Here is a 24,680-nt window from a genome sequence, read left to right as displayed (position 1 = left end):
GTAGGTGTATTTGCAAAATCTGACAACATTCAGGTGAGTATGCCAGACCCAGCAGCAGAGAAAGTTAATTTTTACTGATAGGAACATCACTGTTTTGTGCCTTTATGCCAGTCTGTGACAGACAGCTTGTGCTATTATTCTACCTGAGCTCCTAGTTAGCAATCTAAAAGCACTTCCAGACATTCTGCATTATTTTTAGATGTCCAGGATAAATGGCATCTATTATGATGTTTCTAAATTTAACAATGAATCATTTAGAAAATACACGCAGGACCAGTGGTCTGGGTACTGGAATGATTTAGCCAGGAGGAGAAAAGGATATGGAATCACGATGTTTCAAAGGATAACGTTACAGTCAGCAGTCAATTACGAGGGTGTTACTGTTATGAAGAAAAAAGGGTGGTTGGTAAATCCTTCTAGCTCGTCCACTATTTGCTATGTAATGTATGGAATTTTCTCTAGCTAGCTTTCAAAATAAAACTGTCAGTGTTGTATGAGTCTGGCCTGGAGTCGGGGTAAACCTAGATGACCTTTCAAGGTTCCCTTCCTACAGCAGTATAAAAAACACAGAATAAAATATCAGCATTACTCAACAGACTTAGTTATTATAAGAACGTACTGAAAATGCAAAAACGACGTCATTCCTTACAGGAACAGCTAGGTAGGCTATTTGATATTGCTTCAGACATTATGTGGGAAGCTGAAGCAGGATGATATGTGTAAAGCTTTTCTGTGACTCCAAGTACAAGCCCACAAATTCTCCACGTAAACTGCCTTAGGAGGGCCAGCTCTGACGAAATTAAAAATGTCTCTTCCACGTGTAGCTTCAGACTTCACAACAGGTAAAGGAAGTGGTCCAAAAGAAAGCCTTGGCATGTAAAGAAGCACAGGGAAGGAATCAGCAACCATGAGAGCAAACACAATTCCAGAAGGCATCTTAACTTTCCTATGGCTCATTTGCCTTGAAACACTGACAATTCCTACCGCATTTGCACAAAAATGTGTACATATTAAATTGCTTTCCACTTGAAAGGACATTTTCCTAAATGTTTGGAAGATGGTCAAATTTTAACTGGAGGACTTGTTTTCTTCCATCAGGTGTGGGGGAGATGTGGCTTCCTGGTATGAGAGGCAACAGTTGATTCTAATAGCAGAACAAGACAAAAATAAGAAAGTAAATAGAAAACAATTCCTGTTTGTACAGTTCCATTTAAAGGTGTTAAAACAAAAGGATGCGTATGGTACAGAGATGTCCAAAGACATCAATTTTAAAATTAGGCAGGTTTACCCTTCCGAAAACTGTGATCTGCTGATACGTGATATTAGGTTCCATTACTTATTCTAGGGTTCTCATGGATGTCCTATGCTTTATTTCAATACGCCCATTTCTGAATAGTTAGCTTTAAAAGATAAATGCCTGCCAGCTATTAAACAATAATTCCAGGAGTCTAAATTCTGTCCATCTCAAACTTCTAAGGATAGCTAAGATACTGATAGAACAGAAAAGATTTACAAACCTCTTACCTATCAACTTCAAACAATATTTAGTCTTAAAGAAATTAGTCATCCACCCAGAGGTGTAGAAGCTGGGATCTAGGTAAAAATTCAGACTCACATAGTACAAGCTACACTGAATGTAGGGACCTTTCCTGCAGCTATTTCGTTTATTTTCTGAATACGGTGTAATGCCTAGGAAAGAGGCGCAGCCTCAGAGAGGAAATAGAGCCTGAAAGGCAACCCTGTATTTCTCTTGCCCTTGCTCTCTGGGAACTTCACCTGGAGGAGGGAGAGGGCTGGCATGGTCTCATGGGCAGGTGCTATCACGGGGTCTATCAGGTAAGGTGGATAGGATGCTTCTTATTGAGTACAGAGAACCTGACGCCATCTTTGTAAACTAGATCACCTAGGTGCTGCTGCTTTTTGAGCTTCTTTCCTTTTGTTGTCTCTGGGTCTTCTGGAAGGCCTTGTGTTGAGTTTCTGATCTGTATCAGCTGGGCTCCAGGATATTAAGGAAGGGGTACCATGTTTGTGGACTGTGGTATTAAACAGAGAGAAGGACCCCCTAAGGCCAGTGTAGTGAGAGGTCTCCAAGTGGAAGTGAATCGGCAGGGCCAAGAGGGAGGGCGTGGCAGTGCCACTGTCCACTCTTCTCGTGGAGATTCGCCCTCCATGGCCAACACATCTCCAGGGAGCTCTGCCTTCCAAGGCCAAAAGTGGGAAATCTTGTGAGATGTTTCTAAGGGATAGGTGTTTTACACACAATTCACACTGTATTTCAAATTGCTTCACCAGACTTATTTGAACAAACCTATATCTTTCATTCATTAGCTGCATTGGGCTTGACTTGCAAACACTTAACATCACTTACAGTAAAAGGTAAAATGGCCCATGTAATAAGAATTAGGACACCGGGTGATTTTGGACACAGAGATAATCTTAGCATTTCATCTGATTGATTGGTTTTTATCCTTCTCTTCCAACAAGCTTCTCTTTCAACTATTAAGGGTTTTAAAAAAAAAAAAAAGGCTACTTTCTTCCTTTTGTAGATAAGCCAATGAGAAGAAAAATGACCAAAAAGTAGATTGAAGGTGAAAGATTAAGAAAATGTCAAATGTGACAATTGTCAGTTTCTGATAAATTGACAACTACCTTCCTGGATTATTAAGCAATGTTCATCCATTTGTTTATTCGTTTGAGTAGTATTTATTGAGTACCTTTTATATGTCAGCTATTGTTTTAGGTGCTGGACATACATGGGGTGAGAAAAAAACCCAACACACCTGCTCTCACGGAATGTCTGTTTTAAGTTCAAAGCTTTGTGAAACCAAGTGAAGGGTAGTCACCTAAAAACTGTAGAATCAATGTTTGTCACAATCTTCACAATAGTATTCTGCAATATTGGCACGTTTTAGGATAGGATTGGTTCTCAGATGTCTGGGTTTTATCCCTTTATATCCCAGGAAAGGCAGACTTAAGTGCCAGCCATTTGGTGAAAAGACAGATGAGTCATGTTTCTTTTATTGAATGTCTGGAGGTTGTATAAAGAGAGTAGGATTCTACCGAAAGCCAGGTAAGATTCAGTCCTGCTTTATTGTGTGGAGTTGTGCTTTGGGCACACAAGCTGGCAGGTATGCCCAATTCAGTGTAGCAAAAAGTGGTGCGGAGTTTGGTTCAGGTGCATTTGGAATAAGATTTTGCAACAATCTGGATATTTTCGTAATCCTTTAGTTTTATTACATCAAGTACCAATATTTAGTACCAATACATCAAGCACCAATAATAAGATAAATAAAAACATCTAAGCCAATACAATGAACAGGGCTTGGTGTACACCCCATCTCACTTTGAAAGGGACAAAAGGGAAAACAGGGAAAAAAAAAATGGTTTTATGGCACTTTAACTTTCCAACGGAGGTACCTGCTGACGTCTTCTGTTTCTTCCCTCATTACGGGCTTTTCTTTTCATTTGGTCCTCTTGAAAAGAATCAAAGTAGGGGCTCTCCAGGAGTTGCGCACAGGTTAGCCTGTCATCTGGATTCATCTTTAGGCACCCCTTTGGAAGAACAGAAAAGCAAAGGAGATATTAAGAGAGAGGCCTATTTTGTTACTGTGTCCAAAAACTCTGAGTAATTCTTCAGAACAGCAAATTTGAGCTTAGAAAATCTTTGTTTGTACATCATTAGGCACTGGGAATCTGTTAATAGCTAGAATTGCTCTTGTTTTGTCTTTGAGACTAGAACTGATGAATATTTAATGCCTCTGGAAGCGGTGGACGTACAGATCAGGCATTTGCACCAATGATATCTCTTCATAACTAGTCAAAGCAAATGGTCTGTAGTAGTCTTCAAAGTGAGGTCCCTAGATTAGCAGCATCAGCATAACCTAGGAACTTGTTAGAAAAGCAAATTCATGGACCCTACCCCAGACCTACCGAAGCAGAAGCTCTGGGGTGGGGCCCAGCAATCTGTGCTGAGCAAGCCCTCAAAGGATTATGATGCCTGCTCAGGTCTGAGAAGCACTGGAGATGGCAAAGGATGGACTGTAAGTCCCAGTAATGAGAAAGAATTTAAAATGGGGACAATTGGAATACATATTCACAAAAGTACAACTAGCAGCAAAGGAAAAAAGTGGCATTACGGCCCTTTATGTTAGAGGACATCACAAGCCTCTAACTCCGCCCCAGAAAATGGAAGGAGTATGGAAGCAGAGGATACTTCTGCTGTTAAGCCCTGATGCTCTTTGGCCAGTCACCAACGGGGCTTTTCCCATCAATAAAGACATATTACTACAGGTCCACAAAGAATTGGTGCAGCTTTAGAACACCCAAGCAAGGAAGACCTGAAATTCCTCCATAAGCTACCATAAGCTGTCGGTTTGTTGTACTTCAGTGACTTGTGTGTTGCTGTGATGTTGGAAGCTATGCCACTGGTATTTCAAATACCAGCAAAGTCACACATGGTAGACAGGTTTCAGCAGTTTCCAGACTAAGAAAGACTAGGAAGAAAGGCCTGGCAATCTACTTCCAATAAAAACCCTATAGATCACAACAGAATGTCATCTGATACAGTTCTGGAAGATGACCCTCTTAGGTTGGAAGGCATTCAAAATGCACAGTGGCTACAACAATGGACTTGAGCACACCAATGACCGTGACGACGGCACAGGACTGGGCAATGTTTCATGATGTTATACATGGGAATGTCATGAGTCAGAACTGACTCTCCAGCGCTAACAACATGTAAATTAAGAGAGAAATAAGGCTTATGGACAAAACTAACTTTGTCTGGGGGCCTTCAGGTGTCAAGGCAATTGCTTTGCCTAAGGTTGCTCCAGCTATGGGCTGCCCTGTAGCGTCTGTCCCTCCCAAATCCAAACTGACCTCAGATCTCTGAGATCCCTGAGAACTCTGCCTGCCCCTAAGCAGACTCACCTGCCCTTTTACAACATATCTGATTAGTCCTGTTCTTCAAGAAACAAGTCTGCTCAGCATAACTAGACTTACCTCCCCTCTACGTCTAATACCTGCTCCAAGCATATCACCCCCTAATTAATGATTCAGGCCATACGTTAACTCCTGATCCTGGGCGTGGGGGTTCAGTCTCCTCAAACCTCAATATTGTCAGGGTTATACCCAGGGCAGAAAGACTATTCAGTACAAACAGAAGTAATCTCTAATTCTTCATCACTTCACTGTATCATTCCACCAAAGTGGCTCTTATCATAAATACCTATGAGCTCTCTCAGGGTCGGATAATCCAATAGGCAAGGTAAGCACAGTATTTACTGTGCTTACCAGATCATCTGTAGTGAACAATTTCACATTTTTTCACCACATCAAAGATTCTGCTTCTAGGTATGGCTGGTATCTGTCTCTCTCCCAACCTCACAGCACCTTCCTACAGAATCAAAGCCTCTTTTCAAATTTAAAATCCCTGACAGGGGTGGATGATCCAGTAAGCTAGGTAAGCATGGGCTTACTTGTGCTTACTTACTAGTCTGTAGTGAATAATTTCACATGGGTTTTACTACAGATGATCTGGTAAGCAAGGTAAACAGTGCTTACCTTGCCTATTTGATAATCTCTCCTGCCTTTACTTCCATATCCTTAAATCCAATAGGTATTTTGAGTTTCATCTCAATAGTATCAGATACAACTGACCACATCCTCTTTCTTGAAACTCTCTGGCTTCTTGATAACTCAATTTCCTTCTTCTTACCTCCTGGGCCACTCCTTTTCAAATCAGCCTATTTCCCTTTTTCTCCACAACAGGTACATAGAATCCTCAAGGCTCCATCCTAGGTCTGCCTTTCTTCTTATCTGTTTACAGTTCCTAGCCAATCTCATCGATGCCCATAGCTTCAATTATCAAGGTTTTTGAGAGACTTCCACATGTATATTTCTAGCCCAGACCTCCCCTCTGAACTCGACCCACATACACAACCGCTTACTTAACATCTCTGCTTAGTCTCAAGGACGCCCATTCTTGACACGCTCCTCTACTTCACTCCCCACATCTAAATCATAACCAAGTCCTATAAATTTTACTGACATATATCTTGAACCCACTGACTTCCTTGCATGGGCTTCCAATCTATTGAAATCTAGTCCATCACTGAATTCTTATGGGCTTTTATTTTAAAGAACATTTTTAGACCCTAAGAAGAGGCTGCTAATGCTGAGCTGCTTCAAGGGTGCTTCCTGACAGTGGGGTGCTCCTAACTGGGGAGAGGTCTAGAAGGTGAGGGGTGAGAAATTGTAACTGCAAAGCTGAGGTCAGGGTCCTTTTCTTGAAACTTCAAATTTCACAGAATAATCTTTAATACAATTTCTAATAGCCTACAATCGTCTTCTTGATGACCTGATCAAACTGATAAAGTTATAGGATGATCATAACTATGGAAACAAATGCACAATAAAGATGCTCACTTTAAGTCTAATGAAGAGAACCCAAAAGACCTGCCATATATTGGCACTGCATGCCAGCACTGTCCTGGCCAACACTTCACCCACCTGAGCAGTTGCCTGCATAGATTATAGTCCAGTGCCATGGGACAGCCATCTGTTATGGCAGCTGGTATTTATGTGCTGTTAAAGATGTCTCAATTACAATTGATGAAAGAGAGACTTCTTTTCTCTAATATGGTGTAGGAGTCTAGGAGATAGGGTGTGGCCCATGGAATAGCATAATCTTTGACCCACTTAGAGGATGTTTGGGTCTCAGTTCAATAGTTATGGTCAAAATTGAATAGGTGAATAACAAATCTAGCTTCATACAAAGTCTTGGGTGGGTCAATAGGGCACTTCACCTCTGGAGACAAGGACAGGGCGCGTGTCCTATACCTTGGGTTTTCATGCCCTGGAGTTGCCTTCAGGAACCTTTCTCCCTGATTAGTTGGAGAAGTAACCACAGGAGGCTCTGGTAAATTGTAGGTGGGTCAGAACAAGCTGACCACAGAGAACCGTACAGAGAATTATGCTTCCAGGAGAGGATCTTCATAGTGCTGGGTGAAGGCAGGTCAGAGCAGTGCACCAGAGTAGATGGTAGCTGAGGACTGGTGGAGCAGTAGAAAGGGGAGTCTGGGGGCACAGAGGGTTCAGGTTCTGAGTCCCAGAGCATTCAGGCTGAAGCAATCCAGCACCCTGGATAGCACCAGGCAGAGCTCAGCACTAGCATAGAGGCTGGTCAACAAAGGTCCTCCAGTTGGCCCCATCTTCTAGGTCAGATGAGTTTCCAACTGGGCTGCTTATCACAATAACCTGAGGGGATGCTTAAAGATATAGATTCCAAGGACCCACTCACGGAGATTTTGCTTCTGTAAATCTGAGGTTAGACAGGTTAGTTACTGTAATCTGTATTTTTAAGAAGCTCCCAGGTCATTCTGATGAGTATCCATGTTTGGAAATGACTGCTATTGAAACAACTTAACTGATATTAAAGGTAGATACTCTCAATAGTATCCCCAATCCCATTTCCTAATAGCTTTCAGTATCCACACTGGATTAGAGGGCCATACCGTCTAGTATAGCTTCAGTGGGTCAAGAAAGACTGGCAGATTAGTGGTCATAGGTGAGTTCCTTCTGCTTTTTATTTAAATTTATCCTTTGTTTGGCCATATCTCTTGGGTATCGTGCAGAAGCTGGGTCTGGCATCTGCATGAGTCTGACTTTTCCTGGTCTTCTAGTAATTTTAATGTATACATTAGAAATATTACTGCTTAAACCACTGAAGTTCCTTTATCTGTAATTATTTTATAGTTCCTTAGCATTTCAATGACTGTATCCTACCTTGGTAGTATTTGCCTTACTGTCCACCTCTCCTAGAGTTACTAGCTTCAATCATTACAACTTGCAAACAATAATGATTATAATTGATTCTGAAGTACCTTCATGAAATTCAAAGCCACGAGATGAGCACCTAAGAACTTTTCCTCAAGAGTTTCCTGGAATACAATGTAAAGAATTTCAATGTTACATCACAACAATGTAATGTACATTTTGAATGTATTAGTAATAACAACACTTTAGAGAAAGGATCTCTAGTAGATTAGATAATTCCTTTTAAAGTTTTTTAAATAATTTTTTATACATAATTTTATGCTATAGTGTAAAGGTCTGAAAGACATAAACTGAAGTTTTTTTCTAAATTTCAGATGTCTTGCAATTGGTCCGTACACATGGGTCCCAACATACACATGCAAAATCCCAAAACACTACTATAATATCTGTGCATTATATACTTAAGGATGCTTTGAGAATTAATGAAACGATGTTGAACTACAAGTTTAAGAGTGCTACAAAAAGCAACAGAATGATAAACATACAACTGAGAAAAGAACAGAGGAAAGGGAATGAAAACTGAGGATGATCAAACAGGGAGGGGGCAGCTTCAAAGACAATGGCAACATTCTACTTTAACTGTGCAGTGAGCTCATAGGAGTGTGTTGTATTTTATTAAGTTAAACGTGTTATATAAATATTCTTTCATAATTTAACTTTTAACCTTGTATCCTATTCAACCTTTAAAAAATATAATAAAGAGCAAAACACTATATAAATCAAAGTACTATATTAAATAATAGATTTAAAATGAACAGAGTACCTAGAGAGAGCTGAGGCAATTTGCACCTCAGATTGTTTGCACGTGTCATAAATCGTGATCTAGCTTCACAGATTTTTTTCCCCATCCTGATACCACTCAGCTCCAACACAGCCTGAGTGTGAACACACGCCTCACCCAGCAGTCCTTTCTTTCTACAGGTAGATTTCTAGAAGCAGTCCATATGGAGTTTTGAAAGGTCATAGCCCAGACTTAGGTAACACAGACAGGAAATCAATGTCTACAGAGAGTAAGAGAGCCAAGTAGACATTGATACATCCCCAAATATAGGCAAAGATCACAGCAAGGGCATGGAGGTGATCACTGTGATGTGGAGTTTAAAGAATACAAGGAGGATCATTCTGCAGAATGACCTTCTTTGTGAAAATATAAATAGTGAAGAAAAGGTTTTTGTTGATTGGAGTTTTGTTTCAAAAGGTGAGAAAAAAATTAAAATATATTTTTCTCCAAAATATAGCACCACAGTAAGTACTATTTATGAAAAAGAAAATTATTTAAGGGAAAGTTATCCTAGTGCTTTGACCAAAAGGATCAAGGCAAAGATGTAAAGAACTAAATATAGTTACCCTTCAAATTTAACACTGAATGAGTCTTTGAATAGATAGGACAAGAAAATTTTGGAGCATTCATCTGGTTCATTTTTATGTCATTTATATAGTTTCTTTGATCTGTATTAGTGTGTCATAAGGAAACAGGAGTCAAAAGCACAAATATTGAAAAGCAAACAACTATCTCCTTAAAGAAAGTATGCAACACAACAATAAAATATCCAAAATAGGGTTTACCATGTCTTCTGGCTCAGGTATACCGATGCCGTGGAAAAACTGGTTGCTTTTAAAGATTGATTGATGTCTTGGAATGAGTTTTCCTGTAAAGTACAAACCACATAACTCATGATAAACCCAGTAAAAATAATACAGTGTTTACATGGGTAACTTCTGGAGTCTAGGTATGAAAGAAACATTGAGCCTAAGTGCTCCCTCCAGATTTGGGAGCAATGGGTCACCACAAAGGTATGCCTTCTCAGATAGTCGTTTACCCAGTCACACAACTCCCTTTACCACATGTAGTGTTTGTACTCTGCATTCGCCCGCTGTCAAAAAGCGAGGTGAGAAAATGGTCTAAGGCTTTCACACACATATCTCATTTAATCTCATAACCACCTCACAAGAGGTGCTATTTTTAATCTTTGCTGAACAGATGAGGAAAATGAGGCTCAGGGAGTTTTGATAACTTGTCAAAGGTTACTCAGTGACAGACCCAGGATTCAAATTGAGATCTAGCCAAAGTTCATTGTAAGTATCCACAATTATTTTAGGAAATCAAACAAACAAACAAACAATACTTAAGGTGTGGCCCTTGGTGATGCTCTACCCCACATTTTCTTAAACAAAGTGGTATACAAGTATTTGTCTTCAATTTTGCTGATCCTGTCTTTCATTGTTTCAAACCTGCTCCTCAGACCTTCTATGACACTGTCCATTTCTGAAATCTTGTTTATCTTTTGGATTTCTAATTGTTGTTTTTGTATGATTTCTAGTTGTGAATTTATTTTGACATTTTGTTCCTGTATTATTTTCCTGAATTCTTCCACCTTTTTTGTCTGTATTTTCCATGAATTTGTCTGCCTTTTCCGTGACTTTTTCTATTTTTTCTTCATCTTTGTCTGCTTTTTGTTCAAATCTTGGGTAGCTCTGAATATTAGAGATTTGAATTCCCTATCAGGTAGTTCTAGTGCCTTTTCTTCTACTGGAAAGTCATCTGGTGTTTTATTTTGTTTTAGTCATCTAGTGCTGCTCTAACAGAAATACCACAAGTGGACGGCTTTAACAAAGAGAAATTTATTTTCTCTCAGTCTAGTAGGCTAGAAGTCCAAATTCAGGGCATCAGCACCAGGGGAAGGCTTTCTCTGTCTGTCAGCTCTGGAGGAAGATCCTGCTTGTCATTCTTCCCCTAGACTAGGATTTTCTCTGAATAGAAACCCTAGGTCCAAAGGACGCGCTCTGTTCCCAGTGCTTCTTTCTTGGTGGTATGAGGTCCTCCTGAAAGTGGCAGCCCTGCGCTCCTCACAACTGTACCAATAAGCAACATCATGATAAATGAAGAAAATATTGAACTTGTCCAAGGTTTCATTTTAGTTGGATCTACAATCAATGCCCATGAAAGCAACAGGTAAGAAATTGAACAATGTATTGTACTGGGCAAATCTGCTGCAAGAGAACTCTGTACAGTGTTAAAAAACAAAGATGTCACTTTGAGGACTAAGGTGCGCCTGACCCAAGCCATGGTAATTTCAATTGCCTCATACGCATGCGAAAGCTGAACACTGAATAAGGAAGATCAAATAATTGATGCTTTTGAATTATGGTGCTGACAAAGAATACTGAATATACCATGGACTGCCAGAAGAATGTAGAAATCTGTCTTGGAAGAAGTACAGCCAGAATGCTCCTTAGAAATGAAGATGGTGAGACTTTGTTTCATGTACTTTGGACGTGTTATTTGGAGGGACCATTCCCAGGAGACAGACACCATGCTTGGTAAAGTAAAGGGTCATCGAAAAAGAGGAAAACCCTCAATGAGATGGACCGACACAGTGGCTGCAACAATAGACTCAAGCATAGCAATGATTGTGAGGATGGTGCAGGACCAGGCAGTGTACGTAGGCTTGTACATAGTGCCGCTATGAGTTGGAACCAACTCCACAGCACCTAAGAGTCTAGAGGTCAGCAGTCCAGGACAGTCAGGGTGGTCCTACCATCCTCCAATGTGGCTTCCAGTCATCACCATTTCCCAAGCGATATACAGTGGTGGATCTTAAAAATCCAGGGTTGGCACTTTGAAATGTGGTGTCTGGGGTCTTAAATGCTAACAAGCACCCATCTTAGATGCATCAATTGGTCTCAACCCACCTGGATCAAAGGAGAATGAAGAACACCAAGGTCACACGATAACTAAGAGCCCAAGAGACAGAAAGGGCCCCATGAACCAGAGACCTACATCATCCTGAGACCAGAAGAACTAGTTGGTGCCCGGCCACAATCGATGACTGCCCTGACAGGGAGCACAACAGAGAACCCCTGAGGGAGCAGGAGATCAGTGGGATGCAGACCCCAAATTCTCACAAAAAGACCATACTTAATGGCCTGACTGAGACTAGAGGAATCCCGGCGGTCATGGTCCCTAAACCTTCTGTTGGCCCAGAACAGGAACCATTCCTGAAGACAACTCATCAGACATGAAAGGGACTGGACAGTAGGTAGGAGAGAGATGCTGACGAAGAATGAGCTATTTATATCAGGTGGACACTTGAGACTGTGTTGGCATCTCCTGTCCGGAGGGGGGATGGGAAGATAGAGAGAGTTGGAAGCTGGCAAAATTGTCACGAAAGGAGAGATTGGAAAGGCTGACTCATTAGGGGGAGAGCAAGTGGGAGTACGGAGTAAGGTGTATATAAACTTATATGTGACAGTCTGACTTGATTTGTAAACGTTCACTTGAAGCTCAATAAAAGTTAATAAAAAAAAAAAATCCAGGGTTGGGGAAAGCTGGTCCATATAGGAAAAAACTTTATCATCAAACTTTGCTTAGAAATCTCAAGCCTCCTGAGAGAACACAGTCTACCTGAATTCTAGCTGCTGGTGAAGCTAACCCAAGAGAAGAATGACCAAATAGCTGGGTTCCAATTGGAAGTCTGTCTTAGGCTGGGTTCTCTAGAGAAGGAAAACCAGTAAAGCGTGTAAATATATATAGAGAGGTTTATACCAAGGAAACAGCTCACACGATTGTAGGGATTGGAACGTCTTGAGTCCTTGGATCAGGATAGAGGCCTTTCCCAATCCATGGAGCTGTAGAAGCTGGTGAACCCAAGATGAGCAGGTCGGAGAGCAGGGCTACCACTCACAGGCTGTGAAGGTCAAGGAATCCCCAAGGTCAGCAGGCAAGACCGCAAGGTTTCTCCTGATTCATGTAGCTGTAGGAGCTGGCGAATGCAAGATCGGCAGGTCAGGGAGCAGGACTCTTGTTCACAGGCCGTGAAGATCAACAAATCCCAAAATGGACAGGTAAGCTGCTAGCTCAAGTCCCAAGAACCAGAGATCAGACAAGAGACAGCTGCTGGATCCAGAACAAGCCAACAACTTTTGTAAGACAAGCAGGAAGGAAGTAAGCGGTGGAAGGTGGAGAGATTAAGGCTGAGGGGGTGGCAAGCTGCACAGGTCCCACCCCAGCTGGTACCACTCAGCAGATTCCATCATGGGAGTGCTCACATATCAAGTTTTGACAGGAAAGTGATCACAACATACAACTGCCAAAACACCAAGAATCATGACCCAGCCAAGTTGACACACAATTTTAACCATCACACTTACTGTCCTGTTTCTTTATATATTTTGATATTGTCTGCTGTCTTCGGGACATTCAGTAGTTATTTTCTTCATTTATTGATTGAGATTTGTTTGTTTCGTCCTGCTTTTTTATTTGATTATGTCTGAGCAGGCAGGCTGTGCATTCTTTGTTGTTTGCTCGTCTATGTGCACTATACTTTTCTCCTCCTTGTCCAATGTGCAGGGCCATTTGCTCAGTTATTGTGCAGCAGGGCAGGTCCAGCTGAAGTGGAGGGGCTAGGATGGGTTGTGGCAGGTACAGGGGCTGACAGGGTGCGCCAAGGGTCGGTGCAGGGCAGGTTCTGGTAGACTGTGCCTGTGCTGCTTGTGGGTTGTGATGTTCAGCGCACGGAGCAGGTAGGCAGGGGAAGGGGGGAGGTTGTGTCGTGTGGAGCTAAGACGACTACCTCATGTTTTTCATGCTGCAGAATTCTCCAGAAGTATGTGACAAACAGGAACTGAGTCAGGCTGCAGTAACTCTCTGGCCCAGCAGCCATGCTGACAGGAGAGTTAATGGGAAGGAATTAATGAATACTCACCTTGTATATAGAGATTTTTTTTTTTTTAGAGAGATATCACTTTCTTTGCATCCATGCTACTGACGTTAACTACTGCTTACCTTTTCGGTTATATTCTCTTCCAACCAGGTGGAGGTAGCCAATACTGCAGAGGACGCTGACACATGATAAAAGGTCATCAAAGAGACTCCTTGAGTCCCGTTCCTATTCTGCACTTAACTGGCTGTGTGAATTTAGGCCAGTCGTGGAAGCTCCCTGAGCCAGTTTCCTCATTTGTAAAAGAGGCACAATTAAAATTGTTATAACGCCCTTAACAGATTTCCCTTAAGAATGAAAGAGATATGTACGAAAGTAATCCGTAAATTCTTAAGGGTTAATATTATCTTAAACTCTGGCACCACTCCTGATCAGGAAGTACAATCAGACTCCTAACCTCTAGGGCAGGGGTGTGAAACAATGGTCTGGTGGCCAAACCTGGCTCAGTGCCAATTTTTGTATGGCCTATGACCTAAGAATGGTTTTTACATTTTTAAGTGGTTAAAAAAAGATCAAAAGAAGAATAATATTTTGTGACAGGTGAAAATTACTCACATTACTAATTTCAGAGTCCCTAAAGTTTTACTGGAACACAGCCACGCTCATTTGTTTACGTATCGTCTATGGCTGCTTTTGGCAACCCTGGTGGCGTAGTGATTAAGTACTATGGCTGCTAACCAAAAGGCTGGCAGTTCAAATCCTCCAGGGGCTCCTTGGAAACTCTACCGGGCAGTTCTACTCTGTCCTATAGGGTCGCTATGCATCAGAACCAACTCGATGGCACTGGGTTTTTGTTTTATGGCCGCTTTTGCACTGCAACGGCAGAGCTGAGTACTTGCAACAAAGACTGTATGGCCGCAGAACTTAAAATATTTACCATCTGGCCCTTTGCAGAAAACGTTTGCTGACCCTTGCCCTACAGTAAAGGGGGGAAGGCTCTCTTTCACCAAAGGCTGAAATTGAATTGGATCAAATATCTCTTAAATTAAGCTCTAGGCAGCTAACAAATATCCTTACCCTATCTTAACCCAATGTAGAAAGTAAATGTAGTTTATTCTGTGGCTAATAGATTTTACGTGAAAAGGCATCTGAAAACTCCTCACTGAGGGGAGTTATGGCTCTGCACACTGAGAAAGGATCGGGCTTTGGCTGCAACCCAGAACCCAGTGCAACCATCCTGAGTAGCACTTCGGAGAAAGGTCTTGTTTTGCATTAAATCAACATACCATTACTATAAAAATTTAGCAACTCTGTAAGCCATAAAATGCATACCTAGTGTTCTGATTATCAGGTAAAGTTGGTCCACATCCGATTTTCCAGGCCAGAGGGGTTGGCCTGTTAGGAGCTCTGCAAAAACACAACCGATGGCCCACACGTCGATTGAAGAACCATACTGAGTATCTCCCACAAGAAGCTCAGGAGCTCGGTACCATCTGGTAGCAACATAATCAGTGTAGGCATCTCCTGGAACTGCAAACGCACCAGATCTGGTGAGCCACACTCTGCTGCCATGTGAGGTAAAAGCAGGTCAGGCATTCCGGTGGGCCGCAAGAGCTCTCAGGGGCTGTGACACTTCCAACAGTTGATGCAGGGAGGCCTTCTCTCAGCAAACAGTTACTGAGACAGGCAACTCCACTTTCAAAGGCACTGTAACTAGGTAACATCTACACAATCCCAAACATCTAGAGGGGAAATCGGAATTTCTGTAGAGTGACTTCAAGTCTAAACCAGCTACTGTTTAAGTCTACATTATTAACAGCAGGGTACTGGACAACTGCACTAAACTAATTTTTCTATCCAAATTTGTTACTTAGGACTCATTAAGGCAGAGACCTCAATTTGACTTCTTAAGCTATGAGTTATGCGTGGTGTGCAACAGGCCAACAACAGAGGGCTGGGGGCAACCTCACTGCCTCACCTGCCCTACTGCCACAGGCGAGGACAGCCTGGGGCCAAGGCACCTGCCTCCCAAGTGGGTGGAAGCCAATTCCACAATCCCCATATGACGTGAAGAAGTGGGAGCCCAGCTTAATCGGTTGTTTGGCTGAAGGTAGGTTGGTAAGATTTCATAGGCTTTTAACTGGCAAGAGTCAGGTTTCGTAGATAGACTTTACGAGTGCCTGAGAGAGGAAGAACGGTTGGTAAGCCAGCCGGCTTGCTGAGATGGGTAATGGGCAGTTCTCCTAGCAAAGAAAGGCTTTAGGTAGCCTGCAAGACCCTGCCAGGAGGCATCTGGGAAAACAGGAGCTGCAGTGCCCATGAAGGAACATCCTCACAGGATCAGGGAGGGGACTGGCCTTTAGCCACCCATGGCTCTTTTATAAAATTATGTATATTTTTAATTATAAAAATTAATAAATGCCATTATAGAAAATCTGGAAAATGGAGAATAAGAAAATAACAATCACTGACAATTCTCACTACTCACAGGTTAAGTAAGGTGTTTTATTTTTTGAAACATTTTTTCAGCATAAAAATCATGTATGCTCACTATAAAGAATATGACAAATACAACTGACTGAAAGAAGGATAATAAACCCAAGCTTTACCACCCAAAGATACCTCGTGTTAATCTTTTGGTGTATTTCTTTCTGGTCTTTTTAATTTTTTTTTAATTAGAGTAAGTTTTAAACTAACTTTGATCATACTGTACATACCATTTTCATTTAATTATATACATTTATTATGTTATTGGAGTCCCTGGGTGGCACAAATGGTTACTACTAACCAAAAGGGTGGGGGTTTGAACCCACCCAGAGGCACCTTGGGAGAAAGGTCTGGCAATCTGTTTCCTAAAGGTCACAACATTGAAAACCCTATGGAGCAGTTCTACTCTGCACACGTGGGGTCGCCATGAGTTGGAAGTGACTCGACGGCAACAAACAAAAACCTTGCTTTATAAACTCCTCCTAAACTCGAGTTTAATGACTACATAGTAGCCTACCAAATGGATGTGCCGTGGTTTACTTTTACTTTCCCCAGTTTTTCTAATATTATGAATAACACCAGATTGAAAATCTGCATGAAGCAGTTTTTTTTTTAATTCTGTATCCAGGATTACTTCTTTAGAATGAATTTCTACAAATGGAATTACTAGTTGAGAGGTATAAACATTATATATATATTTAATTATAAAAGTAATTCATATTTTTTATAGAAAACACAAAACAGCATCAAGAAGAAAATAAAAATCACCTGCCGCCCAGACAGAAGCCATGCTAATGTTTTGGTGGGTTTTCTTTCCTTCCAGTCTTTTATTAATATCACACACACAAATACACGCATAATTGGGATCTGGTTATATGTGCAGTTTTATATAATTTTACTTAGCCCTACATTGTGAGCCTGAATATTTTCACGTTATTAAAATTCCTCAAAAACGTAAATTTTCAAGTATTATATTAAATCAGATATATCTTTAGCCATTTATTTCTGAACATTAAGGTTCTTTCCAATTCTTTTCCAGTCATAAACTATTCTACAGTGAACATTACAGTGTATTATTATTTGGTATGAAAGGTTCAAGGGGCACTTTTAAAAGTTTTTGATACATATTAACAAACTGCTTTTCCAAGGATTTGTTCCAAACTGTGTTCCCACGAAAAACCAACCCATTTCCATCAGGCTGATTCCAACTCATAGTGACCCTATAGGACAGGGTAGGAGTGCCCCAGAGTTTCCAAGTAGCCCTGGTGGATTCGAACTGCCTACCTTTTGGTTAGCAGCTGTAGCACTTAACCACTATGCCACCAGGGTTTCCCCACTAAAAACGATCTTGTGAGTTTTGACTAGTCAGTGTTTTAAAGATCTTTGCCAGCTTTGATGAGTGACAAGCAGTATTTTTATCTGCATTTCTTTGCTATCAGTTAGGAGGAAGATTATTTCATGCTTATTAGCCTTTCCTTCTCTGAATTGTCTGCTAACATCTTGCCAATGTTCCTACTCAGAGGCTTAGTGTTTTCTCTTATCAATTTACATAAGCTCTTTCACATCAAACTATGAATTATCAATTTTGAAATAGTCTCTCTTGATATATTTGCTAGAAATTTTTATTATCTCTGTGTGTATCTCCATTATCTATCTACTCCAAGTACATTTTAGAGGAGCTTAAATTTTCTGTGGTTAAATCTACTGAGCCAATGGCTTTACTTGTGAGCAACTCCCCCCCTCCACCCCTTGCCTTTCTTATTGTAGATGGCCAACAGTGATTCCAGCAATAACCCAAACCAGTATTTTATAACTGAATGAGCTGTGACCAGTGCCTGAGCTCACATCTTGCTGAGTTATAGGGTCACTATGAGTGGGAATCGACTCAATGGCAGTGGGTTTTTTTTTTTTTTTTAACAAGTTGGCTGTATTTTACACTGCTGCTGTTAGGTGTCGTAGAGTCAATTTTGACTCATAGCAACCCCGTATGACAGAGTAGAACTGCCCATAGGGTTTCTGGCTGTAATCTTTACTGGGAGGAGTCCTGGTGGTACAATGGTTAAGAACTAGGCTGCTAATCAAAAGGTCAGCAGTTTGAAGCCACCAGGCATACCCTGGAAACCCTATGGAGCAATTCTACTGTCCTACAGAGTCTCCGTTGAGTCAGAAGGGACTCAATGGCAATGGGTTTGGTTTGGTTTTTTTGATTTGCTCCAGTAAAGATTGTCCAGTCTTTCTCCCACAGAGCCGCTGGGTGGGTTCAAACCACCAACCTTTTGGTTAGCAGCTGAGTGCTCACCTATTGTGCCACCAGGGCTCCTGTCTTATACCACAGCTTTGTTTATAACAAAGATCATGGCAGAAGGTATTGTTATTGAAACTGCCACAGCGGATTCACCGTTAAAGTGACTTTTGGAAGGATTTGTGCAGTGAAAATTTCTAAGACAGATGACCCTAATTTTGAACTTAGTTCTAAGGTTCACATTCAGAGAAGAAGGGCTAAGTTTACTACAGGAAAACTCAGCAAGAAAGCAAGAACGCATATTCATGGGAAAGTTTAACGGATTTATATTTTCAGAAGCACTGGCAGTTAAAGAAGGCTTACCAGACCACATAGAAAATCCCCCAAAGGGACATTTATTAGGTAGCTTTTATATGAAATGTTTCTTTTATGTTCTTAATGTCTGTAATGGCATATATTTGTAGGCTTTTTCATATTTTTTGTGACCCACTTGGGTATTTTTGTAGTATGAAATGGATTTCCAGGGGAAAAAAATTATGGCCTTGCATCTATAGGATGCACTGGATGGCTATTACCCACTTACCTCCTAAGTTGAGGGTCATCCGTATTCCAGTTATTTTTTCTATGTATTTCTTATATAGTTGAGATCATACTGTATACATAAGTTTTGGTTTTCCTTTTTCCCCCTGCCACATCTTAAACATTCTCCCCTGTCACTGAATACTCTGTTAAACATGACTGTGAATGGTCACCTAACATTTCGTGGTATAGATGTTCTGCCACTGGCTTGACAGCCCTCCAGGGTTTGTCCGTGTCTCTTTTCAGCCACGTGGCACAGGGAGCAATTTTCATTACAATCTTATCATCTTATGCCACAAAGAACAGGAACCTCACAAAGCCCTTGCCAATTTTGTGTTTTTGCCCAATATATTGTCATGTCACCTGTGCTGGGGTTATCCTGGGACGCTGAATACGTGCACACCCATATTGCGATGTGTATATATTAATACATGTTTTTGTCTGCTGCAGAGTTCTAGATTTCAGGGAGAAATGATTATCTGTGCCCCTTTCCCTTCAGTTTCTCCCTCCTTGGGATGATGGCAGTACTGTCTCTGACTCCTCTCCCTTTAATTTTCACTTTACTCATCTATCTCATCAGCTCCATATACAGTTTTCCAGCCACTCCACCCTACATTAATATCTCCCTCCAGGGAACTGTGCACACCTTTGCTTCTGTACTTTATTGCCAATGACCTTGTATTGTTCTTTGTTTCTTCTACTTCAGATTATAAGTGCATGCAGAGCAGCAATGCATCTTACAATTCTTTTCCTCCCCTATAGGACAAAGCACATACGTGTGACATCCAATAAATTCTGGCCGGATGTAGGGGAGTCAAAGTGCAAACTAATGTATGGACTAAAAGGTTAAAGTGAGATCCTCCATTCTAAAGAACAACAACGTAACGTTTAGTATACATTTATTATCGAAAAGTAAAAATTCAAACTGCATCATTTCAAAATCGTCTGAATTGGGCAAAGTTAAGGTAAAAAGTTGCTACTTACTCAGAATTCGCGCAAACCCAAAGTCACAGATCTTGACAATTCCTTGCTTAGTTATCAGAATATTTTCAGGTTTTACATCTCTGTGAATACACTGTAAGGTAGTTTTTGATTATTTCTCTGGGCTATCAAAAAGTCAATGCTTAGCAAACATCAACTATGAATTTTAAATGATGTATAAACAATCTATGAGATAAATTTACAAATATGGGTTTCCTTCATTTTTCTAACAGAATGATAATTGGTAATTTTGCATTTGTAAATCCTGTCATACCAAAAGGAAAAAAAATAGCAAAATATTGCCGTATTAGTGAAGAAGTTAAAATTATAATCATTGGACATGAAAACTCTGATTTTTTTTTAAGGGAATATCATACAGTTATTCCTTCCACTTTTTACAGAGCCCTATTTAGACTAAAGCAGTAAAACCCTAAATGAGCCTAGACTGTTGTCACCCAAGAGTCACAATTCAGATTGGATAAGTACTGCAGATTTAAGAAACTGGAAAAGCATTTGAATGACAACAAAAAACAAAACTCACTTATAATTAAAGAGGTCATATGATTTATCATCCAAATCAGGACACTTTCAAATGGGCACAAGAGCGCTATTAATTACGATGACGATGACGGGGCTATAGGCACAGACCGGAACATCCTGAGCAAGCTGGGCTGTCGTCACCTTGCTTGTCAGAGTGAGCAAAGCATTCAGCATCAGGGGAGGAGTATCCCTTAGCTTTCCTAACAAGGTGCTAACCTGGAATGATTAAATCACAGCCCTCCTGAGATGTCCGCACAGCACTGCGGAGTACCCCCTGGGAGAGTCAGGCAGTCAGGCATCACCGTGAGGCTCTCTTACCTCAGAGAAGCTCCTGGTATTCTCTTGTGCACAGCTGCAACATCATAAATTACCCTAAATGAAGTGCAAGCTCCAGGCTGGCCATCAGAGCTAAAGGGGCCTGGAGGCAGCGGGCTGAGAGGGTGCCTACAGTAACGGTTATTCCATGTGCTGGGAGGCCCCGAAAGAAAACCACTCAGGCCCTACTCTTGAGAACATTCCCTTTCCAGTTTATTGACCCCAAAAAGAAGCAAAAAATGATATTGATCATAACAACCCAGCCCTGTACTTTTCAAAGCCCTTTCTCATGAACTGTTTCATTCTTACAACAATCTCGACCCCGCAGGTGGCCCTGGCAGAGTCTGCAGGTTAAAGTCTAACAATACTTAGCTCCTCAGCCGCACTTCTCGGCCATGCTGTCGGTTCCTCTGAGTATCCCTGCCAAGCTGACAATTTTGAAATAATTTCTCTTTGTTTCTAGAATAGTTATCTAAGAAGAAAAAGCAGCCTGAACCCTAAGTTCATTTTAGGTCACAAAAACGGCACCGTAACAGAAGTCTGTTCCCATTTAGTCTCAATTACTGTCAACTACAAAATTGCTGTTTCATAATTTGGACAACCAGCACTTAGGAAAACTTATTAGGCCCCTAAAAGTCCTAAGGCCTTAGATGTTAATTAAAAAAATAAATACATTGTTGAATACAAACCAACATACCGGTAGTTTTTGTATCATTTGCCTTTTAAGCAACACATTTACGGAACTTGGACTAACACCCTGAGTCATATTCACTTCATTAAATCATCCTGTGATTTAATGAGAACAAGGTACACCCCTCAAATGAGTTTGCATCAAATTCTAAAATTTCTAAACTCTATGTGTAGTGTTACCAAGGAAATGGACTTACATTTGTATCTGTCTATTCACCTACTTAAATATGTTTTGAATCTAATGCAAATCCATGTGAAATTTACAGGAACTTTTTTTCCAACCAAAATATAAAAAGGCAAATGAAGTACCGAAAAGAAGCAGAAAAATGTATTGGTGTAGGTACAGGCAAGAGAAATTACTGATTTGAGATGATGGAAATGTTTTAAAATTGGATTGTGGTAATGATTGAACATTACCACATTAAACTTACTAAAAATGATTGATTTGGACATTTTATGGTATTTAAATTATACCTCAATAAAGTCATGTAAAAAAAAAAAAGAGAGAGAGAAAGAAGCTACTGATCAATAGGGGTAAGATACTGAAGAAAGAAAAAAGAGAGTAAGAATCACTGAAGCAATAAGAAAGGCAGCCGGGAGGATGAGAGGCGCTTGGACACACCGCAATCACCGCCTTGCTGCAAAGCCACGGGCGGCGCCCGCTCTCTGCAGTCAGCTCATTTTCCACCAAAGAATAAGAAACATGCAGGTCACTGTAATGGAACAACTTTAATAAACTTGGGTTTCATACACAGCTTTTAGCAAACACTGTACCAGCTGGGTGACTGTGGCTAATGTGCAGTCTCATTTTTATTGGTTCACAGCCAGCAATAAGGTATCTGTGGTATTTTAAATTGACCTTTGATGTCAATAATCATCTCTGGAACCTTCCACACCAGAAACTGCTTCTTAAGTAACCTGACTGAACAATCCAAAACCAAACCGAAACCATTGCCCTCGAGTCGATTCCAACTCACAGCGACCCTATAGGACAGAGTAGAACTCCCTCGTAGAGTTTCCAAGGAGTGCCTGGTGGATTTGAACTGCAAACCTTTTGGTTAGCAGTTGTAGAGCTTAACCACTACGCCACCAGTGTTTCCGACTGGGCAATAGTTGTCTGTTATCTGAAACGGTTGTTCTTGTTGAGCTTCAGGGAGGGATACTCACAAAGCAATGAGAGAGGGAAGAGGGCCCCTTCCTGATAACCAAAACATTAATATCAACAAGGTGATGATGGGTGTTGCAACCTGACACTCGTATCCCAGAAATTACTGTAGTTTTGTGATTCTGAGATGGAGTTCTTTTTCGGTAATCAATACATCAAATATATAAAAAGTCATGAGTTCTTAACGATGAAAAGGGATCACTTCACTCCAGTGGAATTACAGGGTTAGAAAGTGAACCAACTGAGAAGGTTATTTTCTTAAGTCCAGTGCTTCTCCAAATTTAATGTGCAGAAGAATCACCTGGAGACCTTGTTAAAATGCAGACTCTGTTTCAGCAGGTCTGGGGTAGGGCCCAGAGTCTGCATTTCTAGCAAGCTCCCAGGTGATCCCTCTGCAACCACACAAGGCCCTAATCCCTTACTACTTAACCTTCGCAGTCTTGGCTAGGATCACGACTCTGGAGACAGTAAGGGGCACATGATCTCCACAGGCTGAACGCTGTGAGTCTTCAGCAACAGCACTGTGTCAGACTGCCTTTTCTATCCTTTGGGGGGTATCATGAGCGTTCCTTTAAAAGCAAGGAGAGCATAAAGGTTTTAGATGCATTATTGTAACAGCTTATATATGACTTAGATTTTTTCCTTCACATGCAATTTTAGCTAATACCCACTGCCGTCGAGTCGATTCCGACTCATAGCGACCCTATAGGACAGAGAAGAACTACCCCATAGAGTTTCCAAGGAGCGGCTGGTGGATTTGAACTGCCGACCTCTTGGTTAGCAGCTGTAGCACTTAACCACTACGCCACCAAGGTTTCCATTTTAGCTAATAGATAAAATATAAAAGCAGGTACACAAAGGCTTACCAGAGTATAAGAAAATGTGATAACCAGAGTTCAGAAATAATTTCCATCTTGGAGGAGAGAAGTTTGCCTGAAAAATTATCCATTTTTAATAGAGGCCTTCAATATTTTAAAGCTTAAGATTCAAAACGTGTTGCTCCAGAGAAATGATGGCAGTTGCACTGAGCTATGATTATGTTTGGGTCCACCAGAAATAGTGAGTCACAATCAGGTAGGCAGATTGACAGACTATTGACTCATTCATCCAGGTAGTCAATAATTATTGAATACCTTATATATAAAAACATCCACAATAGGCATTGCAAGAGATACAAAAATAAATTCACCACCAATATTGTGTTCAAGCTTACAGTCTAGTCCACAGTGAAGTGTCTCACTATTTAGGGATAAAGTGTAAACACTTATGCTAAACAGTATTTTTTAAAAATCATTTTAACCAACAGTGGATCCCGATCAAAAAGAAGAAAAATGTGCAACAGAATTTCAAATTCTTACAGAAATCAGACTTATTTGCCCCATTTAGACTGGGGGAACCCCTGAACCTACTGCCCTGATTTAATATTTAAGCCTTGAACCAAAGCTATCCCATGAAGCTATCTTTAAACACTTTAGCTCAACTAGTAAAGAATGCTCGCCTTGAGCAGTGTCTCTTTTAAAGAATTATCTATACGAGATCAAATTGACAACAGTAACTCTAAAACAGAGAAGTCTGGGGGACAGAGAGTCCAAGTAAATGGTGATAAAACAATATGCGTAGAGACAGCGAGAATGGTGGCACAATGCGAAGAGCGTAGCCACTGTCATTGAGCTGTACATGTGGAAAATGTCGAATGGGTGTACATTTTGTTATGAATTTTCACACACACACATACACACACAATCATTCTAACTACCCATAATACTCCTAAGGTGAACTTTAATACTGGTGGAAAGCAACAGAGATATGGATTCAATTCAATATTATCTTTAGTTAAGTATTTAAAGCATAAGTGCTTGAACCATGAAGACAGGTGTATGTGCCTTGCGAATAGTATCCCTCTGTATTTTATTAATGGAGCCCTGGTGGCGTAGCAGTTAAGAGCTCGGCTGCTAACTAAAAGGTCCACAGTCCAAATCCACTAGCCACTCCTTGGACACCCTCTGGGGCAGTTCTACTCTGTCCTATGGGGTCGCTATGAACCAGAATTGACTCAATAGCAACATTTTTTTTTATTATTATTAATAGAAAAGGAAAGCTTTTGATTTATTCTAATAAAAACCTCACTGACTTTCTTGAAACTAAAGAGAGCTTTGCCTACGTACTGACATTTAGTGTCGTGATC

The 24,680-nt window shown here is 40.8% G+C and overlaps 1 protein-coding gene across 1 annotated transcript in view; it reads right to left on the bottom strand.

Moving 5' to 3' along the window:
* Positions 1-863: 863 nt before the first annotated feature.
* Positions 864-24,680, bottom strand: part of CDKL4 (cyclin dependent kinase like 4) — a 51,326-nt gene continuing 27,509 nt past the window's right edge. The window contains exons 4-9 of the mRNA XM_023555301.2: positions 19,789-19,879; positions 14,829-15,026; positions 9,403-9,485; positions 7,884-7,940; positions 3,418-3,552; positions 864-1,144 (exon numbers count right to left, since the gene is read on the bottom strand). Of these exons, the coding sequence (XP_023411069.2) occupies positions 1,043-1,144; positions 3,418-3,552; positions 7,884-7,940; positions 9,403-9,485; positions 14,829-15,026; positions 19,789-19,879 (666 nt within the window). The 3' untranslated portion in view covers positions 864-1,042. The remainder of the gene's footprint in view (positions 1,145-3,417; positions 3,553-7,883; positions 7,941-9,402; positions 9,486-14,828; positions 15,027-19,788; positions 19,880-24,680) is intronic.

Source organism: Loxodonta africana, chromosome 26 (genome assembly GCF_030014295.1).
Source record: "Loxodonta africana isolate mLoxAfr1 chromosome 26, mLoxAfr1.hap2, whole genome shotgun sequence".
In the NCBI taxonomy this organism is placed as follows: domain Eukaryota; kingdom Metazoa; phylum Chordata; class Mammalia; order Proboscidea; family Elephantidae; genus Loxodonta; species Loxodonta africana.
The sequence above is the reverse complement of the archived record's forward strand: the minus strand, read 5'-3'. Positions and strand labels throughout refer to the sequence as shown.